Source organism: Sturnus vulgaris, unplaced genomic scaffold (assembly GCF_052056855.1).
Source record: "Sturnus vulgaris isolate bStuVul1 unplaced genomic scaffold, bStuVul1.hap1 Scaffold_538, whole genome shotgun sequence".
Classification (NCBI taxonomy): Eukaryota; Metazoa; Chordata; class Aves; order Passeriformes; family Sturnidae; genus Sturnus; species Sturnus vulgaris.
In genome coordinates this window covers 90,017-115,177 of record NW_028276530.1, presented here as the reverse complement: position 1 = coordinate 115,177, position 25,161 = coordinate 90,017, and the positions used below count along the sequence as shown (strand labels likewise).

General features: G+C 47.4%; 1 protein-coding gene and 1 long non-coding RNA gene across 5 annotated transcripts; one reads left to right on the top strand and one right to left on the bottom strand.

Moving 5' to 3' along the window:
- Positions 1-10,216: 10,216 nt before the first annotated feature.
- LOC148217613 (islet amyloid polypeptide-like) lies at positions 10,217-16,967 on the top strand. Of its 2 annotated transcripts, XR_015800944.1 has the most exons (6): positions 10,217-10,623; positions 11,285-11,383; positions 13,563-13,772; positions 14,181-14,277; positions 14,414-14,550; positions 16,242-16,345. XR_015800944.1 is itself a non-coding variant. In XM_088158543.1 (3 exons), the coding sequence occupies exons 1-3, from the start codon at positions 14,198-14,200 to the stop codon at positions 16,698-16,700; spliced, it is 387 nt and encodes a 128-aa protein (XP_088014669.1). In that variant the 5' UTR covers positions 14,187-14,197; the 3' UTR covers positions 16,701-16,967. The 2 variants fall into 2 exon arrangements, 1 of the variants encoding a protein (XP_088014669.1); XM_088158543.1 differs by lacking the exons at positions 10,217-10,623; positions 11,285-11,383; positions 13,563-13,772; positions 16,242-16,345 and adding an exon at positions 16,529-16,967 and having other exon boundaries at positions 14,187-14,277; positions 14,416-14,550.
- Positions 14,382-20,616, bottom strand: LOC148217612 (uncharacterized). 3 transcript variants are annotated; one of them, XR_015800946.1, is made up of 3 exons: positions 18,652-20,616; positions 16,500-16,654; positions 14,382-14,926 (listed from the first exon to the last, which is right to left on the bottom strand). It is a non-coding gene; the product is annotated as an uncharacterized LOC148217612 (long non-coding RNA). The 3 variants fall into 3 exon arrangements; XR_015800947.1 differs by having other exon boundaries at positions 16,500-19,186; positions 19,839-20,616; XR_015800945.1 differs by having other exon boundaries at positions 16,500-19,965; positions 20,153-20,616.
- Between the last annotated feature and the right edge of the window lie 4,545 nt (positions 20,617-25,161).

Below are 25,161 nucleotides of genomic sequence, written 5' to 3'. Positions count from 1 at the left end.
TAGGGTTAGGCAAAGGGTTATGGTTAGTTGGGTTAGGGTTATGGTTAGGGTTATTTTGGTAAAGGTTAGGCTTAGGGTTAGTGTTAGGGTTAGTTGGGTTAGGGTTAGGGTTAGGGTTATTTGGTTTAGGGTTAGGTTTAGGGTCAGGGTTACTGTTAGGGTTAGGGTTATTTGGCCTAGGGTTAGGGTTAGGGTTATTTGGGCTAGGGTTAGGGTTAGGGTTAGGGTTCAGGTTATAGTTAGGTCTATGGTTAGTTAGGGTTATGGTTAGGGTTATTTTGGTAAAGGTTAGGCTTAGGGTTAGTGTTAGGGCTAGTTGGTTTAGGGTTAGGGTTATTTGGTTTAGGGTTAGGTTTATTGTCAGGGTTAGGGTTAGGGTTAGGGTTATTTGGGCTAGGGTTAGGGTTAGAGTTAGGGTTAGGGTTATGGTTAGTTGGGTTAGGGTTATGCTTAGGGTTATTTTGGTAAAGGTTAGGCTTATGGTTAGTGTTAGGGCTAGTTGGTTTAGGGTTAGGGTTATTTGGTTTAGGGTTAGGTTTAGTGTCAGGGTTATGGTTAGGGTTATTTGGTCTAGGGTTAGGGTTAGGGTTATGGTTAGTTGGGTTAGGGTTATGGTTAGGGTTATTTTGGTAAAGGTTAGGCTTATGGTTAGTGTTAGGGCTAGTTGGTTTAGGGTTAGGGTTAGGGTTATTTGGTTTAGGGTTAGTTGGGTTAGGGTTATGCTTAGGGTTATTTTGGTAAAGGTTAGGCTTATGGTTAGTGTTAGGGCTAGTTGGTTTAGGGTTAGGGTTATTAGGTTTAGGGTTAGGTTTAGGGTTAGGGTTAGGGTTAGGGTTATTTGGGCTAGGGTTAGGGTTAGGGTTTGTGTTATGGTTAGAGTTAGTTAGTTTAGGGTTAGGGTTATGGTTATTTGGGTTAGTGTTAGGGCTATTTCTGTTAGGGTTAGGGTTAGTTGGTTATGGTTAGGGTTATTTCGGTTAGTGTTAGGGTTACTTGGGTTAGGGTTAGGGTTAGGCATAGGGTTAGGGTTAGAGTTAGGGTTAGGGTTATGGTTAGGGTTATTTTGGTAAAGGTTAGGGTTAGTGTTAGGGCTAGTTGGTTTAGGGTTAGGGTTAGGGTTATTTGGTTTAGGGTTAGGTTTAGGGTCAGGGTTAGGGTTAGGGTTATTTGGGCTAGGGTTAGGGTTACGGTTAGGGTTATGGTTAGTTGGGTTAGGGTTATGGTTAGGGTTATTTTGGTAAAGGTTAGGCTTATGGTTAGTGTTAGGGCTAGTTGGTTTAGGGTTAGGGTTAGGGTTATTTGGTTTAGGGTTATGTTTAGGGTCAGGGTTAGGGTTAGGGTTAGGTCTATGGTTAGTTAGGTTACGGAAAATCCCCCCGGAAAATCCCCCCGGAATCCCCGGGCAAATCTCCCCGGACTCCCCGAGAAAATCCCCCCGGAATTCCGCGGGAAAATCCCTGCGGAATCCCCGGGAAAATCCCCCCGGAATCCCCGAGAAAATCCCCCCGGAATCCCCCGGGATAATCGCCCCGGAATCCCCGAGAAAATATGCCCGGAATCCCCTGGAAAATCCAGCCGGAATCCCCGAGAAAATCCCCCCGGAATTCCGCGGGAAAATCCCCCCGGAATCCCCGAGAAAAACCTCCCGGAATCCCCGCGAAAATAGCCCCAGACTCCCCGGCATAATCCCCACGAAATCCCCTGGAAAATCCCCCCGGAATTCCCGGGAAAATCCCCCCGGAATCCCCGAGAAAATCCCCTAGAATTCCCCGGGATAATCCCCCCGGCATCTCCTGGAAAATCCCCCCGGTATCGCCGAGAAAATCCCCCCGGAATCGCCGGAATAATCCCCTGGAATTCCCCGGGAAAATCATCCCGGAATCCCCGAGAATATCCCCCCGGTATCGCCGAGAAAATCCCCCCGGAATCCCCGGGATAATCCCCCGGAATTCCCCGGGAATATCCCCCCGGAATCCCTCGTAAAATCCCTCCGGACTCCCCGAAAAAATCACCCCGGAATTTCCCGGGAAAATCCACCGGGAATTCCCCGGGAAATTCCTCGCTGAAACCCCTGGAAAATCCCCCCGGAATCCCGGAGAAAATCCCCCCGGAATTCCCCGGGAATATCCCCTCGGAATCCCCGGGAAAATCCCCCCGGACTCCCCGAAAAAATCCCCCCGGAATACTCGGGAAAATCCCCCCGGAATACTCCTGAAAATCCTCCCGGAATTCCCGAGAAAATCCCCCGGAATTCCCTGAGAAAATCGCCCCGGAATCCCAGTGAAAATCCCCCCGGAATCCCCGTGAAAATCCCCCCGGAATCCCCGGGAAAATCCCCCAGGAATCCCCTGGAAAATCCCCCAGGTATCCCCGATAAAATCCCCCTGGAATCCCCTGGATAATCCCCATGGAATCCCCTGGAAAATCCCCCAGGAATCCCCGAGAAAATATGCCCGGAATCCCCTGGAAAATCCCCCTGGAATCGCGGGGAAAATCCCCCCGGATTTCCCGGGAAAAATCCCCCCGGAATCCCCGATAAAATCTCCCCGGAATCCCTGAGAAAATCCCCCCGGAATCCGCGAGAAAATATGCCCAGAATCCCCGATAAAATCCCCCCGGAATCCCCGGGAATATCCCCCAGGAACCCCCGATAAAATCCCCCCGGAATCCCCCAGAAAATCCCCCCGGAATCCCCGACAAAATCCCCCCGGAATTCCCGAGAAAATCCCCCCGGAATCCCCGGAAAATCCCCGCGGAATTCCGGTCCATTTCTGTAGGAGAATAGTTTGTAAGGATAGTGCAGAAGGCACTAGTTGCCAACGAGTTACAGCTGTACTGATTAGCAAGGAGTGGAAACAGCCTTGCCTGCCCAGTGAGGCTGGTTGTTATAAAAGCGTGGGTCAGCTGGCTGCCAGTTTCACTAAGCACAGCTCCAGCTGGAGGTGCAGAGCCTGCTGCAGTGTGGGCTGGAGCCTGCTGGCTGTGCTGCGAGGAGGAAGGGACACGTGGCCGTGCAAGGGATGGACAAGGTGAGAGGATGCTGTGTGTGGGACAGACAGGCTCAGGTGGCTGGGGAAGGGACAGGCTGGGGTTTAGCCAGTCGTACAGAGGAGAGGAGGAGTCGGTGCTGTGTGGAGCTGCCTGTGAGAAAAGGAGTCAGAGTTGCCTCAAAGAAATCTGTGGAGAGAAGGCATGAAAAGTGTGTAATGAAAGACTAATGTTGGTGCCTGTCATGTCTGTCTTGATATAATTGCTACACGTTTTCTCTGAATGCTTTAATTTAGACATAAAATGAAAACTTTATTGTAAGAAAGGATTGCATTTCTCACCAAAGTGGTGTAGGGTGGGGGATCACAACTCACAGATGGCCTGGAAGCGGAACGGCCACAGGGGTTACTGTAACTGGGCCTCCAGTACCAAAGCCCCAGTGGGTTTAAAGGCTAGAGCTGGGCTGGGATTAGCACGGGCTATGCAGCTGGGCTCATGCACAGGTCTGTCAGCACTCCTACCCGAGGACAGTCCCTCACCTAGGGAGAGGTTCTAGGCCTGGAGATGAGGCTGAGTTTGGGAAGGGTGATGAGGACATGGTTAGGGAGGGATGTAAATGCATATCAAAAGACTTAATTTTGAGGGGTGGCAAGCATTAGCTATAAACCAGTAAGTATTTACAGCTAAAGGCTGGAGGTGGGGGCTGTCTGAGGAGGACAGGACTGTTTAAGGCTGAAGTTGGAAGAGAAACCTTGGTGAAGCTTTTGCGTTAGAAACGGCCTCACCTGCCAAATCAGATTTTTGTCTTCAGGATTGCATGAGTGAGGATGCCACAGCCAAGGAAAAGGTTCAGGTTTGGGAGGCAAAGGCGAGTTAGGCAGGGCTGCAGGGCTGGGGCTTGGCTGTTTCCATACTGCTCAGGGCAGCAAAGGGTAGCTGGCTCACTGGGCCTTGGATCTAGAACTCTTTCTGGAACAAGGTGGAGAGCTGAGGTTCATGCAAGGGGCCAGGAATTCTTTGTCTGACTGGAAAATGCCAGAGGGGCAGTGTGTGACTCGGATAGGATGATATGTTCGTCTGGCGAGAGTCACAAAAGAATATTTTGGTTTACTGATAACTGGGCAGCTCAGAAGTTACTACTTGACTTAGTTGCTGCTCCCATCTGTTGCACACATAAACAGAGCAAAGCAGACGAATTCTCTCGGAGCCTGAGGTCTTTGACTGGCCCTCCAAAAATGCTGCCCGCTAAAAAACAGACGTGGGGGAGGAAAGTTGTCAGATACAATAGAGCAAGAAAAGGACACGGGCTTCAAAGTGCCCTCCAGCAGACCACGGAAGTGACCTGTCTGGAAGTAAAACCAGCAGTCTGCTTCCCCAGCCTCCTGGAAGCCTCTAACAGCTACACAGGCAGTGAGGGGAGAGAACAATTCAACCTAAAAATAATTTTCAGTAGCGTTCTGCACTGCTGTTAAAAATACTGCAACCAGGGAATGTGGTGTGGTGATAACTATTAGGCCTGTAAGTCTGGTAACTGGGGCTTTTAGCTCAAACATCTCGGTATGGCTACTTTGAGCCTTGTAAAAGCTGCGTTAAGTCCAATTTCTTGGGTAGTTCTACTAGCTCTAGCCTTGCTTTTCATCCCCTCAGTAACAAAGCAACTCCCTCTCGAGAATGTTATTTACTTTCCATATTATGTGCCTACCAATTTCTGGAATTGCAAATGTCTTTGGATACATGCGTAAATTTAAGTTTCAAGAAAGCTGTCAAGCTAAAACAAAGGCTTGCCATAATGCAGAAGAAAATGTTTTATGGAAGAACTGAGAGGTCCCTACCTGGGCATAGAATTTGCTATACTAAGGTGTGTTCCAAACGGATCTGCCATCTAAACAAGCAGAAAAATAGTTGGAATGTAGTGAGTTCAATTTAACTGTTGCTAGAAATAGGAATTATTAGCAGAGCTTGGAGCATGATATCACTAGCAGCAGTAAGACGCTTTTAGCTTGCTTCTCATAAATTACTTGTAAAAAGCATTTGTACCTAGTGTGTAGCAATTAATATTTCCCCATTTTCTTCCCCCCCGCCCCCCAGTCTCAGGTACTCCTTTTATTTTACCCTTTTCTGTCTTGTAACATCACCTTCCTTTATTTTATTCTATCTTCTGTTCTCAGAACATCGCAGCATCCTCTGTCAATGTGAAAGCATTTGTTCATCCTGTCTTGGAATGGCTGTCAATGTTGCCCTCTTCTGGATCACTTTTTTTTTTTTTTTTTTTTAACAATACGTTGCTAAATGTCAGGAAAATTAATCCACAAACACCAGCGGTTTATGTCCAAAAAGGAAACAGAGGAGTCCTTTTTGCTTTATTCGAATAAAGGGAGAGGCCATGGGACATTCCCCTGGGATCTCTCAAATTTTTGGAGGACGCAGCCTCCTTTTTATCCTATTTTCCCGGCCGCATTTCCCTCTCTCTTTTCCCATTGGCTGAGGTACTTGAGAGGCACAGACTTCCCGGAACGCCTGATACCTGAAATTCCCCTCTAATGTATAACCCTCCCTTTTAATTTTTAATTCTTATAGAATTCATAGTTTCCCCCCGTTGCTTCTTTCATCTTTCGATATCCAATTTCATTTATCAGCAGCCCTGCAGTTTGTTTGTAAAGGCAACTATCTCTTTCCATTCATCAATCAGTGGAATCCATCCCATTGTTTCTTTTATCTCTCAGTGCTAGCCTTATCTACAGGCTGATCCACAGCTCATTTGTAAAGACAAATTCAACATTCCTCTCAGCTAATAAATGAGAAGTTAGCTGAAAAAAGTAAAAACTGGATTTTTTTTTTCTGGTGTGTGTCGGACGATACAGTGGAGAGAATTTGCGGGAGGATGATCGAGGATATCCTATTATAATATCGTTCTCGGACATTTTACTATTTTAGATCATCAGTTGTATTCTGAAAGAAATCTATTTTAATGATATGTGTACGTTTGCACGAAGTTATAGTTAAATATAGCTTGCGGCTGGGCTCTTTAATGAATAGGGGTATTTTTGGTTTTAATTCAATATTTTATGCTTGTGGTGTGTAGTGTGCTGATTTATTTTTTAATGTTATTTACTACGTGCGCTTTTGTTTTTGAGTGAAGGTAACTTTCTGGATGGCTTTGTATTTGAGGCAGAATGAATTGAAGTAGGTTTTTAAAACTGATTTTTCATATGTACGATGGGGAGTTTAGTAGGGGCAGCTCTGATGGTGGGGGCTTGGTTGTTAATTTTATCAGACGGCTTTTGTTAGATACAGCTTTTAATTCTGGAAAGTTTTTTTTCTAATGTGCTTTGAAGGTGGTTTTCGAGGATGTATGGTATAGCTTTATTTTGTTTGTAGATGGTGTATGATAAGGGCTATGGTCTATTTATCTAATGCCATGTTTTTTCATTCAGGTGTTGATAAGGGAGTTCTTGAATGGCGTTTTGTGTTGTTTTTGTTTTTGGTGGGGCGTTGTTTTTAAAGGATACCTTGATAAGGTTTGCCGATGGCGTTCTAGCCTGTAGCATAAGGCATAGGGTAGTTTTTGAATTATTTTGTGGTGGCTTTGATTCTTGCCAGTATGTAGTGTTTGTTTGAGGTAATGCTGTGTAGCTAATTTCTGTTTTCTTATTAATATTAGAATTGGAGTGTTGTAGTATATGGGCTGTTATTATATCCTAGGGGTTCTATTTATTTGGTTTGATTGTTTTCTAGTTATGGATAATTTTTCTCAAAAAACCATTTTCAGAATTTCAGGCGTGACACAAAAGAACACTCAGATTGCTGGAAGGGAAACGTGTGCCCAGATTGTCTCGAAGCAGTGCTGCTGTCGGTTCTCGTTCAGTTGTGTCTTCTGAAAATGAGACTGTTGTATTCATTGCGCTGTGCTAAACACTTGTCATTCTCCCAATGCCAGGAAACAGATGAAGCTTGAAGAAAGAGGAAGGAATTTGGAAGCGTACAAACAAGCTGAGAAGAGGTTCAGAGATCAGGGTGCTCGCTGGCAGCAGGGGCTGGGGTTAGGGCTGAGCAGGAGCAAAGCCGGAGCACATCAACCTCACCTCGTGTTTTCTCGGGGGCTTTATGGCCCTGGCAAGAGAGAGATGTTCACTGATGAGTCCCAGGCCGAGCCGTGAGCACAGCATGTTGTGTTGGAGCTGGGGGTTTTTTTTGAGACGTTCAGCAGCCACACTCTCTAGTCAAGAGTCCTGAGGTTTGTTGCTGCTCCACTTTCATCCTCATATCCAGCTTCCAGCCCTTTTCTTCTCTCTGTCCAGTGTGTCTTTTGTGTTCCTTTCTTGTCCTGTGTGCTCCCCATCCCATTCCCGTTCCCTACGGAGGGGGAGGGTGTGGAGACTGGGGGCTCCGACGTGGTTTGGGGCGCCCCAAGGTCCCTGGGAAAGGGAGCCGGGCTGCGCTGGAGGAGCAGGTGAGTCGGGCATGGGGGGGGGGGGGGGGGGGTCATGCTGGGTGCCGGAACATTGACAGGGAGGGGTGGGTGTAGAATGCATGAAAAACAGAACCATAAAAAATAGCTAAATATAGTCTAAAAGGAATGTTTAAATGCTTTTTATTTGGGTAGAGGCACGGTTTTTATAGCTAATATAAAAATAAAATATAAAGAATAGAACTAGATTGGTATACATGTAAAATATAATGAAATATAAGTAGCAAATATCTATGAAAAATCTAGTGTATAACAGAAATAATGCAAATATAAGAATATGTATAAATATAAAATAGAGCTATGAGAATGGTAATAAGAATGGGGTAAAACATCAGTGAGAAATGGAAAAAAACCACATGAAAAATGGTGGGAAAATCAGTGAGAAATGGAGAAAAATCAGTGAAAAACGGGGGGGGGAATCTTTGAAAAATGGGGAAAAAATCAGTGAGAAATGGGGGAAAAGTCGATGAAAAATGGGGGAATATTCAGTGAGAAATGGGGGGGGGGGGGAATCAGTGAGAAATGGGGAAAAAATCCATGGAAAACAGGGAAACAATCCATGAGCAATGGCGGGAACAGAGCGAGCTGTTGTCGCTCGTGCTGTGGTGGCTGATGCTGTGGGGAAAAAATAAGTGAAAAATGGGGGCAATAATCAGTGATAAATGGGGAGAAAATCAGTGATTAATGGGCGGAAAAATGCATGAAAAATGGAAGGAAAAATTCAGAGAGAAATGGGGGCAAATATCAGTGATAAATGGGGAAAAAAATCAGCGATTAATGGGGGGAAAAATGCATGGAAAATGGGGGGAAAATTCAGAGAGAAATGGGGGCAAAAATCAGTGAGCAATGGGGGGGAAAATCGGGAAATATCCATGGAAAAATGGGGGAAAAAAAATCAGTGAGAAATGGGGAAAATATGGGAAAAAATCCACGAAAATTGCGGGAAAAAATGCATGAAAAATTGGGGAAAAATCAGTAAGAAATGGGGGAAAAAATCCATGAAAAATGGCGGGAAAAATCAGATCAGCGATCGATAGCTAATGCGTGCCTATGGATTAGATCGGCGATCGATTGATCACGACTACCGATCGATTATATCGGCGTTCGATTGCTAATGCCTGCCGATCGATTAGCTCGGCGATCGATTGATTGCGCCTGCCGATCGATTATATCGGCGTTCGATTGCTAATGCCTGCCGATCGATTAGCTCGGCGATCGATTGATCCGCCTGCCGATCGATTATATCGGCGTTCGATTGCTAATGCCTGCCGATCGATTAGATCGGCGATCGATTGATCGCGACTGCCGATCGATTATATCGGCGATCGATTGCCAATGCCTGCCGATCGATTATATCGGCGATCGATTGATCGCGCCTGCCGATCGATTATATCGGCGTTCGATTGCTAATGCCTGCCGATCGATTAGACCGGCGATCGATTGATCGCGCCTGCGGATCGATTCGATCGGCGATCGATTGCTAATGCCTGCCGATCGATTAGACCGGCGATCGATTGATCGCGCCTGCCGATCGATTAGATCGGCGTTCGATTGCTAATGCCTGCCGATCGATTAGCTCGGCGATCGATTGATCCGCCTGCCGATCGATTATATCGGCGATCGATTGATCGCGCCTGCCGATCGATTATATCGGCGATCGATTGCTAATGCCTGCCGATCGATTAGATCGGCGATCGATTGATCGCGCCTGCCGATCGATTATATCGGCGTTCGATTGCTAATGCCTGCCGATCGATTAGACCGGCGATCGATTGCTAATGCCTGCGGATCGATTCGATCGGCGATCGATTGCTAATGCCTGCCGATCGATTATATCGGCGATCGACTGATCGCGCCTGCCGATCGATTCGATCGGCGATCGATTGCTAATGCCTGCGGATCGATTAGATCGGAGATCGATTGCCAATGCCTGCCGATCGATTAGATCGGCGATCGATTGATCGCGACTGCCGATCGATTATATCGGCGATCGATTGATCGTGCCTGCAATCGATTATAACGGCGATCGATTGCCAATGCCTGCCTATCGATTAGATCGGCGATCGATTGATCGCGACTGCCGATCGATTACATCGGCGATCGATTGATCGTGCCTGCCGATCGATTAGATCGGCGATCGATTGCCAATGCCTGCCGATCGATTAGATCGGCGATCGATTGCTCATGCCAGCCGATCGATTGCTAATGCACACTATTTGCACACTCCTTGCACACCTTTTGCACTCATACAGAGGCAGGAGGTTTCTCAGTTCTGGTCGGGGTTTTTTGGGGCGTTCATTCCGGGGGATTTCCTCAAGGATTGGGACACTCCTTGATTCCATCCCTTGCCTGTCTCCCAAGCGCCACCCTGTGGGCAGAGCGCGGTACTGCGCGCCTGCCTCTCCCAAGATGGCGGCTCGGGTGTCGCTCCCCGACCTTCTAACTCTGGCTGCAAAAGGAGGGTGGCACAGCAAGGAGCCCGCTCGCTCTAGTGGGATGCCTGCGCACGACGCCGACACCGATCCCACGGGTGCGATTTTCGGCGGCGTTTCCAATCGTGCGGACATCTCCTTCAGCCCGCTTCGGCCCGGGGAAGAGGGGCGGGGCCGCCAGCGATGGTCCCGGCGCAGCCCGGGCAGGCTCGGGGCGGAGCCGGGGCTTGGCGAGGCGGGGCACGGAGGTCCCGGGGACGGGACCGGGCGGGGCCGGGGCGGTGCTTTAGGGGCGGTCCCCAGTGGTCCCGGGCGGCACCGGGGGCGGGGCCGGGTGATCCCGGAGCGGTACCGAGCTGTGCTGGGGACGGTGCTGCAGGGGCGGTGCCGGGCCCGCCTCAGGGTGATTGAATGCCCAGAAATCGCCTCCTCTGCCCCGTGCTCACACTGAGCTGCGGGCTGCAGCGTGCTGTCGGAGCTCCGCACACAGCACGGATTTGGGCTTCCCCTCCTCTCAAACCCTCTCCCCCTTCTTCCTCCTCCTCATCTTCCTCTTTGTCCTCTGTCACTGCTGAGGCTCTGGAAAGAACTGAAATTCTGCAGGGAGACATGTCCTCTCGTGGCCCCAGGGACTGCCTCGGCACGGGCCACGAGCGCCTCCGGCCCCTGCCTTCTCCTGCTTGAAAAGATCACCTGGAGCCCGAGCTCGGGGGGGTGAAATCAGCTGAAATCCAGGTAACTCTGTCAAGTGCCCCCAGGGACATCGGCGGGGCTGGGGAATGAGGGTTTGAAACAGCAAATTCTTTGGAATATACACCTGTCCCTGTGCCGATGCTGCTGAGCTTCCTGCCACAGTATATCCCCACTCCATGAGGCGCTGTGAGGTTATGGCAGAGGGAATTGAGCAGGGAATTCGGGGCTATGGGCATAATTCACGGGAGCTAGCAAAGCTGACAGCGAACCCCAAATCGGGGCACAGCACAGAGAACAATCTGTGTGCTGCCCTGTCAGCTCAAGCTCCTGGGCTGGGAAGTATTGGGAGTTAAATGTATGGAATTACACAAATCACAGCAACTGGCATCACCCAGAGGGACAAACCAAGTCCCAAACAATTCCTCCCCAATCCACTCTGGGAAAAACACCCTGTGCCTGCCAGGAGCTCTGACCCTGCTTTTCCTACCAGCTCCTGAGCAGTGTCAGGGCCACCACGACGCCTTTAAAATCCAGATAAACCCCAAATCCTACACAGTGATTAATCCAAAGAAAGTACTGAATTGTTGTCATTAAAAGCTCAAAACTCATTAAGAATTCTATGACAACAGTGTAATGGACTCCCAGGAACCTCATGAATGCTCTCAGTTTCATTTTTGTGTATTTTTACTCCCTCATTTGGCAGCTTGTAAAACTTATCCTGGAATTCAGAGGTCAAGCAGGATCGACTTTGGATTGACCTTCACCTCTGGTCCCACTTTGTGCAAACACAACTCGTGCCCAGGTGGGTGAACTCATCACCTCAGCTTTTCACTCCAGAATATCCCCTCCTTATTTCCCTGTAGATGAACTCAGATCCACTCCTCACCTCCACTCCAAGCGTCCATTCTGTTCCCCACAGGCCCTGGTGGCCCCGGGGAGCTCCCTTGGCCTTTCTCCTGCCCCTCTGCAGCCCGAGGTCGCTACACAAACAGTTCTTGTGTCCCCTCTAAATGACCCCGGGTTTTCTGCTCAATGAATGGCATGACCCGTGCCCACTGCTCATGATTCACCCAACCAAAATCGAGAGCAAATGTTGCTTGGGCTTTAAGAACTTGAAATAACTCTGAAGCAAAAGAAATCACCTTTTTCTTCTGGTTTTTATTTTTATTTTTTCATTTAAGATGCTGGACTTGCCTCTGTGGATGTGTGCTGAGCTCTCACTGCAGGGGACTGTCAGGCCTGAATGGCTGTGAGTTCGTGTTCTTCTCAGTAGGGAATCAGAAATTATTCTTAGACCATAGAATTGTTTTCTGAAACCTTTCCCCTTTCCTCTTTGTGCCTTTGAATTTTTCAGCTGTTCCCTGTTGTCACTTCCCCTGCCTGACTTCTGTGCAGCTCCTAGCTGGGAAAAACTGGGAAAACTTAGGGGGTACAGAGGTGGAATTTTTGGCTGGATTTTTCTAACACTTCTAATTTTGCTGAACTTATTTCCCCAGTGAGAAGAGCACGAACTCACAGCCATGCAGGCCTGACAGTCACTGCGGGAAATCTGACACAGTATTAATAAGTAACCTTTCCTGAGAGCAGTCACCACCCCAGTCCTCCAGCCTTGTCAAATGTTTGCAATGAATGGACCCAAGTTCTAATCCTTAATCTAAATTTATGTCAGCTTTTGTTAGAAAGATACCGGACAGTAAATCATACAAGAGAATTTAAAAATTGCACAAAGAATAACAGGCCCAGACCAAACCCAACCGCCCCCATCAGTGCTCCACCCCAATTTTGGGAGAAACAGTGATACAGTTTATAAATACTCTCCTTCCACACTATTCAGTCCTTCACCGCACATCCCCAGAGAGGAGTCCCTCAGACCTTGCTCCCCTGAACACCAGGAGAGCTGGAGTTTCACCCAGATCCCACATTCCCATGGCAGTTAATCCCAGCAGGGAGGCAAAGAGGAACCCTGCATCCTCTGACATAGCCCACAGCACGGGCAGCACCAGGAGCCCTCCAGGCTCAGACCTCTGGTGCTGAAGCCTCTGGGCTTTGGCTGATCAAACACCACAGCTCTTGGCAAAGATGGCAGGAGAATCGTGATTCTTCCTGTCCTGAAAGAGAGGAGGAAAAGAAAATTAAGTCGACTGCAGAAGGATTCCAGCTCTCACACTTCTGGGGGGGGGAGAGGGAGGGGGAAGTGATTTGCCTAATTTCCACTGAAATCAGAGGTAAATGGTTCTAATCTGTATCCTTGGAAATCTGCAATTAGATATTTCGTCAACACTGGATTTAGTCTATTAAAAGCTGTACATTTTTCCCTCAACCATGCTTTATGCATACTAGAGAAATAAATTTGCACGTTTTCTGGCTTTTCTGACATTTCCTGGCTTTTTAATCCTAGTCTTTGCCTTCTGAAAAGCATTAATTGACTCAATTTTCACTCATGACAAATCCACCTGGTTTTTAAAATATGAGATTTTACATTCATAGCGACAGAATTTTCATTGACATTTAAACTTGACTGAAAAATGTGCATGATTTCTACCGTGTTACCCTGAATGAGAACTCTATCTGTCAATTTAAATAACTTTCACTCTTTTCTTATTCATCATACAGCTTTTATCCCTTCAGATACCTTTGCTTTCTATCTATATTGTACAGCAAACCTCCACAACTTTAACTTTTCCATCTTTTCTGAGACATGTTTTCTTGTATTTCAATTACCAGTGGCCTGGCGTTTCATTTGCTCTGGCTTTCTTTGTGACTTTTGTTACCTTATTTAGCCCACGAAAACACCCACAGGGAATATAACCACAGCAGCTTATCAGAGCTGTAAAATTGAGGCTACATTTCTGATGTGCAATATGCTCTTGCAGTACCTTCACGAGGGCATTCTGCATACAGCAGGAGAATATTTACTGATGTACTAGTGCAATAATGACCCACCTGCCTCTGCTCCTCTCTGGGGCACTTTCTGTCTGTAGGGATTGGAATTAACGACAGTCTCTCTGTGCTGCCTGATGTCAGAGCTGAGAAAGGTGTCGAGGATATATAAGAGTCGTGAGACTTGCCAGAAAGGAAGAGGGAGAAGGATACTCCAGAGCCAGATGCAAGCGTGGAATTGTTGCATGCACACTTCCTGCTAACCAAGAGGGCTTGCTGGCTTCTCCAGTTAGATCTGTGACCACAAAAAGGTAAATACTTTGCCTTTTTTCTTACTTTCCCTGCAGTGTAAAAGATGCGCCTTTAGAAAAGCACTATATCCCCTATTATTAATCAAGAGCATTTTTTCAGGAAAAGACTAAGACAGCTTTAAAGTAAACTGCACTGGGGACCAGAATTTGAGACTGGGATATGTCAGGAAACGCAAATCAGAGATAAGGGATAGGATTGAAACTACTGGATGGAAAATGAGCATTTACTGCTGAGAGCTATATTTCTGAAACTGAATTGTGTCACTAAACTTGAAGGGATCATTTTTCTCACTCTAGCTTGTGAAAAAGACTAATTGCTCTTGATTTAGGACAGAATGGGCATCGGTGATAGGATGTGCTGAAGAGTATTTGGGTTAGCTTTCAGTTTTGAATCACTATTCTTTTCAGAAAGTTTGGAAGGGAAGATGCGCAACCTGAAGTTGTCAGTTTTCTTCATTGCACTTTCTGTCACTCTGAGCTGTTTGGAAGCTACACCTATTGAGGGGTGAGTGACAAATAATCATGTTTATTTCTTTTTAGGGAAAAAGGTGTTCAGATTATTGCATGAGTTGCTTTTGCTTTCATGTCTTAAATAATATAAAAATAGAGTTATTCAAGCTCACTGTTTTATTGTTGTTCAGAGATTACTGTCTCTGGCTGATGATCTATCTGATGGTACTTCCAAGAGACAAGGATGGATGTTGCCTGTAATGTCACACAATACACTCTCAGGACTCAGTGAGGAAATGCCAGAACAACCAGCAGCAAAGACAAAAAGGTATTGATTTTCCTTGTTTCTTCCAGCCATATCAGATTGAATCATGAAGCAAACTTTGTTCCAGTGATATCCTGCTATTTGAGAGACTTTGCTTCTGCTTTTTTTCCCTCAGGAAAAAAAAAAAAAAAAGATATTAAAATATCCTTCTACTAAACAGAGCTTTCCTATAAGCATAAAGATCAGCTTTTCTGTAACAAAAAGATCAAAGCATTTAGGGTCGAAAGTGAAATCCAGGGACTTTGTTTCAAATCATTTGATCATTTTACGATTATAAACTTTCTTAAATTAAAGAGGCTGCAAACTCTACATTACCTTGTGAAGAAAGGTGCATTTTGCAAGCGCCTTCCTTTTTAAAAAGTTCATCAGATTTCCAAGCCTGGAGGGGAAAGAAAAGAAAACATACCCTTCTTAATAATACTGCAGCTCTACTGGAATGGAATTATTTTATGGTAAAAATGCTTTCAGTAATTAAGCAATTTTAAAATCACATAATTAAATATTAATCATAGGAAGAAGGAAAAGAAGAAATTGATTCTGAGAGAATTTCACTTGTCTGAAATATATTGTTATTTATAAATTCAATTTCAGGACCTCTGTGAGAACCAGTTGCTATTTGAACCTTGTGTGGTAAGGACTTGAATAAAACCAAAAGAAATATCCATGAAAGTCAATGGGAGGTTATATAAAGCCCTATGCAACAATTTTCTTGTAATGCAATTACACATTTAAAATATTAATTGCTTAAGAACTGCTGCCTATCTACTAATCAAGAACCTGTATAAGACAGACATTCCTTTCATAGCTGCCTTTCCTCTTGTATTATTAGATCAATACAAATAACTTCAAAAGGTTATATGACATTTTAGATGATAGATTTAATAATCAGTAAGCAAAGGAACACATTGGTAACTGCTCAGAGTTTGAAACTGGGATATAGCTGCTCTTCACAGTAAATTTTAGCCACAAAGTGATATCTAATTCATGCCATATCAGCATGAAGAAGTCCAAGAAAATATGCAACAACTCAGTAGGCAATCTCTGCGAGCAAGTATTTCTGTTTGAAGGAAGAACACAGTAATCTAAGAAACAAGTCTGAAAACCCAAGCTAACCATTACATTGCAATTTAAAAAAACCCCTCGTGCTACATAGGTTTTACGTGGAGTTCTGTAAATGATCTGTCGGTTCAGATCATAAAATGTTATTTCTAGATACGGATCCTTCCTCGGACACTCTTTAAAGTATCATTCAGCAAAGGATTTTCTCTCACCACAACAGAACTTTCAATTTGCTGGTGTTTCAAAAGAGATGTGGCAGGTTTTTTTTTTTAGATGAAACCTCTGTTTAGTCAGAGCTAAGTGGGAGAGAGACAGAGCAAAAGACCCTCCTGAGTGATTCTGCAGTTGGCAGAAGCTGGCAATGCCTGCTACTTCTCATGATATGTGGTGCAGATGGGAGAAAGAGTCTTTGGGTTTAATCCACTTGCTGTGGACTGGAATATTACCACTCACTTCAGTGAGAGCAGGATGTAATTCTGTGAAAACATGAGAACTGAATAAATGTTAGTGATCATCATTATGTTAGTAATCCTCATGATATCAGCAAGAGCTCTAAATAGATTTAGAAGTTCAGCTGAAAGTTAAACATTTAATCATTGCTTTCACTTTGTGTCTCACCTATACTATCATTACAGGTCTTCTAAATGTCATAAACTGCTGTGCAGGATATCAATAAAAACGACATATGACAGTTCATGTCTCTGCATTTGAATAACCTCCATCATTAAAACTGATAATAGCACCCAGCACAAGGATTTTTTTCAGGAACAAAGTAGGTGGTGGGAAGATTCTAATGTTCCTGTATTTGTGCACATATTAAAAGAACTCCCACATTAGCAGAGCTCAAATGACTATGAGAAGTGGCACACTCGATGGCTCATTGTTTGACTTACTGCTGGCTGTCTTTGTTTCACCTTGGCAGTCACCAGCTGGAGAAGAGGAGATGCAACACGGCCACGTGTGTGACGCAGCGCTTGGCCGATTTCCTGGTGCGCTCCAGCGGCAGCGCCGGGGCCCTTTACCCGCCCACCAACGTGGGCTCCAACACCTATGGAAAGAGGGACAGAGAGCCCCAGAGCCACGCACAGCTTTAGGCTCTGGAGATGGCTGCTGACACTAGAAGCTCAGTTTTTATTGTATCAACAACCTCTCGGTCATTTATTACTTGTACAGTCTTACCAGTGCCTTGTTTTCTCTGTGTGTGTGGGGGGGTATGTGATTTATGTTCATCATTCCACCATGCATGTACAATGACATGCATAGGCTATTCTTCCAACCCCATTAAGAACTCCAGAAATCTGCTTGTTAAAATCCTTTGTAAAAATCTGTCACGATAATAAATGGAAAAGTAATGGCAACAATGTTATTATTATTATTATTATTATTATTATTATTATTATTATTATTATTATTATTAAAAGGATGAAAAAGATAACCCATGATGTGTATGTCTTTATAGTCACAGTCTGGTAAGAGAAAGAAACCGCCTTAATTAAAGAACAATAAATATCAGAATGCTAGCAAAAGTTATGTCCTAATGAAAGTAAAACAGAAGAATCTTCTGTTTTTTAAACATCTACAGCATCTTGTCTGGTACAGTTGAAGGAACAACTAGATGAGAAAAGATGCTGCATTGTGCACCATAATCAGACAATTATGCAGTTAACTGATTGGCCTGTTTCCACTATAACATACAGCAAGCAAGGAAACGTGGTCTTGCAGCACAGACTTCTGTGCCTACTGAGCAGGGGATTTTAAGGATTTGCAGTTCTTATGTTAAGATGATATCAGTAAAATGTAAGCATAATAAGTATAATAATATATGTAAGTATAATAAATATCAATAAGAGATAGCTCTGATACAATCTAGGAGAAACTCCCATCCTTGGGTATTCCTTTCCTTAACTACAGTAACAAAGGGAAGAGAAAAAACAATGAGTAGCTCAAGAACCAAAACACATCATAGAAACTCAGTAATTTTTTCCACTGGCATACTTAAATTGCTACCAAAATCCAGGGGAAATATTTCAGAGATGGGCAGACCTTAATGAGAATCTGACGGCATTATTTTCTCCTATCTCAGCCCAGAATCAGGGCAGGCTTAAAAACCTTTAAGTTCCTTTAAATTTTAAGCAAATTTTCATAGAGGTGAGCTGTTTCATTTCACAGAAATGGCTGTTTTGTCCACACTTCCTCAGTGAAGGGTTCACTGTTGTCCGAAAAACATTATTGTCCAATTACGAAAAACATTCAGCAGAACCTTAGTTCTGGAGAGGCAAATGAAAGTTCAATAACTGCCTTCAGTTGGTTTGTTTCCATTACAAAGTATACCTCGAAATAGAAACATTTTTGCTAATTTAATGTTAAATGGCATATTCACATCATTTCACACACAAAAAAATGCATGGGAATAAAAAGTACAGGATTCCTACTGTAAAAAGTGTTATTAATTACTCTCTTTATTGAGGGAAGTTTCAACCTTCATTAAAGTTCTAATGGATATTAATTCTGAATTTTATTGAGAAAACCGTTTATATGCCATTGAACTAATACTTCTGCCAGCTTGAAATGCCTTCCATTCCAGTTACTTTTGAGTTACGCTGCACACACACTGTGCGTTTAATTTGTTTTTAATTTAGAATATTTATTTCATTTATTAACATTTCAGAAAACAAATGAGAGAGAGGACAGCTTTCAAGTGTCTCTGCGAGATTGTTTGTACAGAGCAGTAACCAAGTGGAGCCTTCCCTGTGGGTAGCTGCTGATCTCTAGGCTGATCCCAGCCCGGAATATGAGCCACGCTTTATGCACCAGATTTTGTTTTTTCAGCTACCATTTGACAAACACTAACAAAGCACAGGCTGTCCATGCACAGGACCAGTGAAACTGGGTACATTATTTTCTGCCTCACACACTCTCGAATCTGGTGGATTGGATACCAGCATCTATTTCACACAATCAAACTATTCCACAAATACTGAAAAATCTAACTCGGTTCCTAAGTCAGTGAAACCACCAAGAGAGAAAAGAGGGGGACCATCTCACCTGTCTTTAGCTCCTCTTTGTCTAACCAGTTGTCAGCGCTCTCCTGCTATTTGGTGGAGGAAGACTACTTCCAATTCATCCCAGCTTAGACACCTATTTTAGGATGGGATTAATCACGCCTGAAGTGCCTCTATTTCTTCGCTGATGATAGAGAGTGTCTAGACAATTAGCTGAAAATGAGCACTTAGAATTAAGATAACTAGAGTTAGTTGACAGGAATCTCATCTGCATTTGGTATGAACCGTTCAAACTAAAATCAAAGAGAAAAAGATTTGGTAAAAAAACCCCACACCACCAGCACCTCAGACTCCAAATCAACTTTCATTCTGAGCTACGTTAGTTAATTCATCAGCCAGAGCATCTTGAGAAACTTCCTTCAGTGAGATTTGTTCCCGCCCGTACTCCCTTGAGAAGACAGCTCTGCTCCCTCCCTCCTGCTGTTGCTGCACTTGGCCTCTCAGAGACGAAGCATCTAGCCATAGTAAGGCTGGATACAAGCACAGTCCAGGGCTAAATGAGCCAGGAAAAGAATGGACTGTAATGGAAAAAAGAAAATAAATACATTTATTTAATAATGAATTAATTACTAATAAGCATTTAAGCATTACTTCATCAGCTCTGCAAACAGCATGGCCAGAATTTTCTGTGCATTTTTAAAAATCCCACTATGTATTTCTAGGCTTCTTCAGGGATGTAAATATTACTTGAGAATCGAGCCTTAGATAGATTGGATTCTTTTTCAATTCATCTGGCTTCCCTCCACCTTTCAGAGAATATGCAAGCAAACAAAAAATACAAAAGAGGAAAATTAAGAATACAGACAATGTGATAAACATGGCATTATTCCCCTTAAAAAACCGAAGATACTAAACCTCTGCTTTTTAGCATGTAAGTAACGAAGTCACACACGCCGCATATCAGGCAATGTTTAAATACAAAGCCAGTCCTAAAAAAGTCCAAGTGCACAAGCATAAAATAAAGCAGGAATATTTTGTCTAAGGATATATCGCTCAGTATTACCCATTAGCATTCCTTGTTTAACCTTTTATTGCATCTACTTATGTTAGTCACTTAAATCTTTAGTCTTTAAATCTCTGTTGTTTCCCCCCACTTTCTACACAAGGCTTTTACTTTTTAATGCATTAAAGGCTATTGTTGCAGCCACAGAACACTCCCATTGCACTTACCTATGCCCGATATGCAACAAATAGAAGTAAGAAAGCCTTCTCCTGCTGATATGACCGCTGCTCTTCCGGCCCTGCAGCCTCTCACCCCTACACCCTTCTAGAAACTCATGGCTGCTATCTTGCTGTGCTGCATCAAGAACAAATATGTTATTGAAATATAGAAATCATTGCCACCTGGAATAGGGTTCTGCAGTTGCTACTGCCCGAGGAATGAAAGGAAAACAGAGGTGGCCACACTGGCTGCACACTTGAATGCAATTACACAGCTGAATTCATGCACAAGTAAAATATAACCCGAAGGAAAGAAAAAATACCGGTTTTCTAGTGAAGCACAGAACAGCATCAATTTCCACAAACGAGGCTCAGTCCGAGTAAGAGCTGCAGCGCCACACTGCCTGGGGGGTTCTTCACTCCTTCCACACCCCAGTCCCCTCTCTCCAGCAGAGCAGCAACATCCAAGCTCGGTGTTCCAGCTGCTCATGTCTCTTTCAAAGAAAACTTAGCAATAAAAGCAGCTGTGAGTCAGGAAGACAGCCGAGTTTGCCCTTGAAAGGAGGTGGTCACACACAGTGAAAGACAAAATGCACAGAGAGCTCCTAAGGAAAAAAGGCAGCGACCACGTCTTTTCCCTGGGCTCTGCAGGGGAGGGGCTGTGCCGGCAATGTCCCTCCTGTGCCAAGTGTCACGATCCAAAAAAAAACCAACCCCAAATTATGGATTAGGATTATTGATTAGCAGGAGCGTGACCAGAGCCCCGGCAGGACGGCAGCGCAGCGCCGCCTGGCGGCGGAGCAGGAGAGCAGCGCCGGACCCCGTGCCAGTGTCGGTATCGCCGCGTCCCCTGCTAGCCGCGGCCATGCCGGTCCCGATGCCGCCCACGCCCCCCCGCGCGGCACCGGGTCCGCCCTCCGCCCGACTTCGTCGCGTCTCCGCCGTCGCTGTCCCTCCCGCCCCGAACTTCGGCGCCGCGGCCCGCCTCTTGGCATCATCTCGTCAACGCCCCACGGCGTCTCGCCCCCCCGCGGGACCCGAGCGTCCCCCGGGTCACCCGTCCGCAACACCGCCGCTCACCGCCGCGTCAGCCGGCCGGCCCACCCCCCCGCGGGACCTCGACAGCACATCCCCGCAGATCATAACGCCGGCGAGCAGAACTTCATGCGGGCCGCCATATTTGTCCGGTATCACGTGACCGGACGGGCGCCGCCATATTTACTGTTAGGGGCGGTCCCTGGCGGCCCGGCGGGGGCGGAGAGTGGGGAGGAGGCGGGGACAGTGGGCGGGGACACGGTGACGGCACTGATGGGGGTGGAGCCGAACGTGGCGGGAATGGGGGGTTCTGATAGGCGGGCCGGAACTGCCTCGGGCTCTGATTGGCTGGCCTGGCCATAAATAGCGTGTATTTCGCAGGGTCGGGGCACTGCGGAGGCGGCGGCGGAAGAGGTAAGGGCGGGATCTGAGGGGGGCGGGCGGCGGTTAGGGGTGGTGCCGGGGCCCGGGGTGGGTCGGCGGGCAGGCCCGAGCGGAGCTGCGGGGCGTGGTGGTGGGGGGGGCGGGGCCCAGGGGGAGGTGGCGGGGCCGGGCCGGGCGGCGCGGGGGGGCGGCGGCGGCAGGGCCGGGCCGGGCGGCGCGGGGGGGGGGGGGGGGGGGGGGCGGCAGGGCCGGGCCGGGCGGCGCGGGGGGGCGGCGGCGGCAGGGCCGGGCCGGGCGGCGCGGGGGGGCGGCGGCGGCAGGGCCGGGCCGGGCGGCGCGGGGGGGGGGGGGGGGGCGGCAGGGCCGGGCCGGGCGGCGCGGGGGGGGGGGGGGGCGGCAGGGCCGGGCCGGGCGGCGCGGGGGGGGGGGGGGCGGCAGGGCCGGGCCGGGCGGAGCGGCGCGGGGTGGAGCGCAGCCGAGGGGCGGGGCCCGCGGCGGAGCGCGGCCGCTGGGGCCCGGCGTGGCGTGTAGGGGGGACGGCTACTGGGTCTGGGGGACTCCAGTGAGGCAATTTATATGGTTTCAAGTATTGGGAATAAAGGTGCTTTTTTATGTTTTTCTTATCTCTAAGCTTTATATGATTTAATCGCGTTTTCTTCTTAGACTGAAACTGAGAGGCTGGAGCTGAGGAAGCAGAGCTGGAGAAATACGGTAAGGTTTGAAAACATAACTGCTTTGGGGCTGTGTTAGGGCATATGGAGGCACGATGGTATGTGTGTGGCTGGATATTAAATCACTAAGGGATATGAAAGGGAGTCTAGAGATGTTAAAGGGGTAAGGATTCTCAGATTGTGGCTGAAATATGAGTTCAGGAGGTGCTCAAACCACAGAGAGGGAGAGGTAAAAAAAATATCCTGCCGTGGAAAGCAGAAAGACCATTACATGGCACAGCCGGAGCAATGTGGATCCAGAAGCGAAGCAGAAGAACTGGCAGTTGAATAAAGCTTGTGGTTTGAAAAAGAGCTGAAATCACAGGGGGTGGGCTAAAAGGGGTGTCTGAAATGATTGACTCTGAAATCGCTCGTGCCGGGTTAGAAGGGATGGAGGTGAAATCGCCGTAGGAGCGGGATACGGACTGGGGCAGGCTTCGAGGCTCTGGGGCGGGAGGTGAATTGGTGCGGGGCTGGAGCCAAGACACAGATGCTGTGCATTGAAGGTGGAGAAGATTGCTCTTGCAGAGATGGAGAAAGGCTCAGGTGAAGTCAGAAGAGCAGAGCTGGCAGTTGAATAAAGCTTGTGGTTTGAAAAAGAGCTGAAATCACAGGGGGTGGGCTAAAAGGGGTGTCTGAAATTATTGACTCTGAAATCGCTCGTGCCGGGTTAGAAGGGATGGAGGTGAAATCGCCGTAGGAGCGGGATACGGACTGGGGCAGGCTTCGAGGCTCTGGGGCGGGAGGTGAATTGGTGCGGGGCTGGAGCCAAGACACAGATGCTGTGCATTGAAGGTGGAGAAGATTGCTCTTGCAGAGATGGAGAAAGGCTCAGGTGAAGTCAGAAGAGCAGAGCTGGCAGTTGAATAAAGCTTGTGGTTTGAAAAAGAGCTGAAATCACAGGGGCTGGGGCAAAAGGGGTGTCTGAACTGATTGACTCTGAAATCGCTCGTGCCGGGTTAGAAGGGATGGAGGTGAAATCGCCGTAGGAGCGGGATACGGACTGGGGCAGGCTTCGAGGCTCTGGGGCGGGAGGTGAATTGGTGCGGGGCTGGAGCCAAGACACAGATGCTGTGCATTGAAGGTGGAGAAGATTGCTCTTGCAGAGATGGAGAAAGGCTCAGGTGAAGTCAGAAGAGCAGAGCTGGCAGTTGAATAAAGCTTGTGGTTTGAAAAAGAGCTGAAATCACAGGGGGTGGGCTAAAAGGGGTGTCTGAAATGATTGACTCTGAAATCGCTCGTGCCGGGTTAGAAGGGATGGAGGTGAAATCGCCGTAGGAGCGGGATACGGACTGGGGCAGGCTTCGAGGCTCTGGGGCGGGCGGTGAATTGGTGCGGGGCTGGAGCCAAGACACAGATGCTGTGCATTGAAGGTGGAGAAGATTGCTCTTGCAGAGATGGAGAAAGTCTCAGGTGAAGTCAGAAGAGCAGAGCTGGCAGTTGAATAAAGCTTGTGGTTTGAAAAAGAGCTGAAATCACAGGGGCTGGGGCAAAAGGGGTGTCTGAAATGATTGACTCTGAAATCGCTCGTGCCAGGTTTAGAAGCCGTTATCGGGGTAGACGCTGTAGGGGTGTCATCCAGATGGGGAGATCTGTGTGCCGAAATTGGTGCAGGCGTGGGGTATTGGAGGTGGGTCTGGGTCAGGGGCATGGGGGCTAGGGGGCCGGGGGGGACCAGAGGCCAGACAGTCAGTGCGTTAGGGGGCCTGGGCATCCTAGGGCAAGGTGGCTCACAGGTCAGCAGGGCCAGGTGGTCATGGGGCCTTGCGGCCACGGGACTTTGGGGCTAGGGGGACAGTGGACCCATGGGCCAGGGGTTCAGAGGCCAGGGGCCTAATGGGTCATGGGAGCTGGGGGGATGAGGTGCCCAGGTTAGGGTTTGGGGTTGGACTTAGACTTGGGCTTAGTCTCCGTCTTGGGGTTGGGGTAAGGGGTAAAGGTTAGGGTTGGGGTTATAGTTGGGTATGGGTAAGGGTACAGGTTAGTGTTAGGGTACGGGTTAGGGTACGGGTACGGCTTAGGGTACCGGTGAGTGTTAGCGTACGGGTTAGGGTATGGTTTAGGGTTAGCGTACGGGTTAGGGTATGGGTAGAGGGTAAAGTTAGGGTTAGGGTTAGGGTTAGGGTTAGGGTTAGGGTACGGGTTAGGGTTAGGGTACGGGTTAGGGTTAGGGTTAGGGTACGGGTTAGGGTTAGGGTACGGGTTAGGGTTAGGGTTAGGGTTTGGGTTAGGGTTAGGGGTTAGGGTTAGGGTTAGGGTACGGGTTAGGGTTAGGGTACGGGTTAGGGTTAGGGTACGGGTTAGGGTACGGGTTAGGGTTAGGGTACGGGTTAGGGTTAGGGTACGGGTTAGGGTACGGGTACGGGTTAGGGTACGGGTTAGGGTTAGGGTTAGGGTACGGGTTAGGGTTAGGGTTAGGGTTAGGGTACGGGTTAGGGTACGGGTTAGGGTTAGGGTTAGGGTACGGGTTAGGGTTAGGGTACGGGTTAGGGTTAGGGTTAGGGTACGGGTTAGGGTTAGGGTACGGGTTAGGGTTAGGGTACGGGTTAGGGTTAGGGTACGGGTTAGGGTTAGGGTACGGGTTAGTGTACGGGTTAGGGTACGGGTTAGGGTTAGGGTTAGGGTTAGGGTTAGGGTTAGGGTTAGGGTACGGGTTAGGGTACGGGTTAGGGTACGGGTTAGGGTACGGGTTAGGGTTAGGGTACGGGTTAGGGTTGGGGTACGGGTTAGGGTTAGGGTACGGGTTAGGGTACGGGTTAGGGTACGGGTTAGGGTACGGGTTAGGGTACGGGTTAGGGTACGGGTTAGGGTTAGGGTACGGGTTAGGGTACGGGTTAGGGTACGGGTTAGGGTTAGGGTTTAGGGTTAGGGTTAGGGTTAGGGTACGGGTTAGGGTTAGGGTACGGGTTAGTTGGGTTTGGGTTATGGTTAGGGTTATTTTGGTAAAGGTTAGGCTTATGGTTAGTGTTAGGGCTAGTTGGTTTAGGGTTAGGGTTAGGGTTATTTGGTTTAGGGTTAGGTTTAGGGTCAGGGTTAGGGTTAGGGTTAGGGTTATATGGGCTAGGGTTAGGGTTAGGGTTAGGGTTAGGGTTATGGTTAGTTGGGTTTGGGTAATGGTTAGGGTTATTTTGGTAAAGGTTAGGCTTATGGTTAGTGTTAGGGCTAGTTGGTTTAGGGTTAGGGTTAGGGTTATTTGGTTTAGG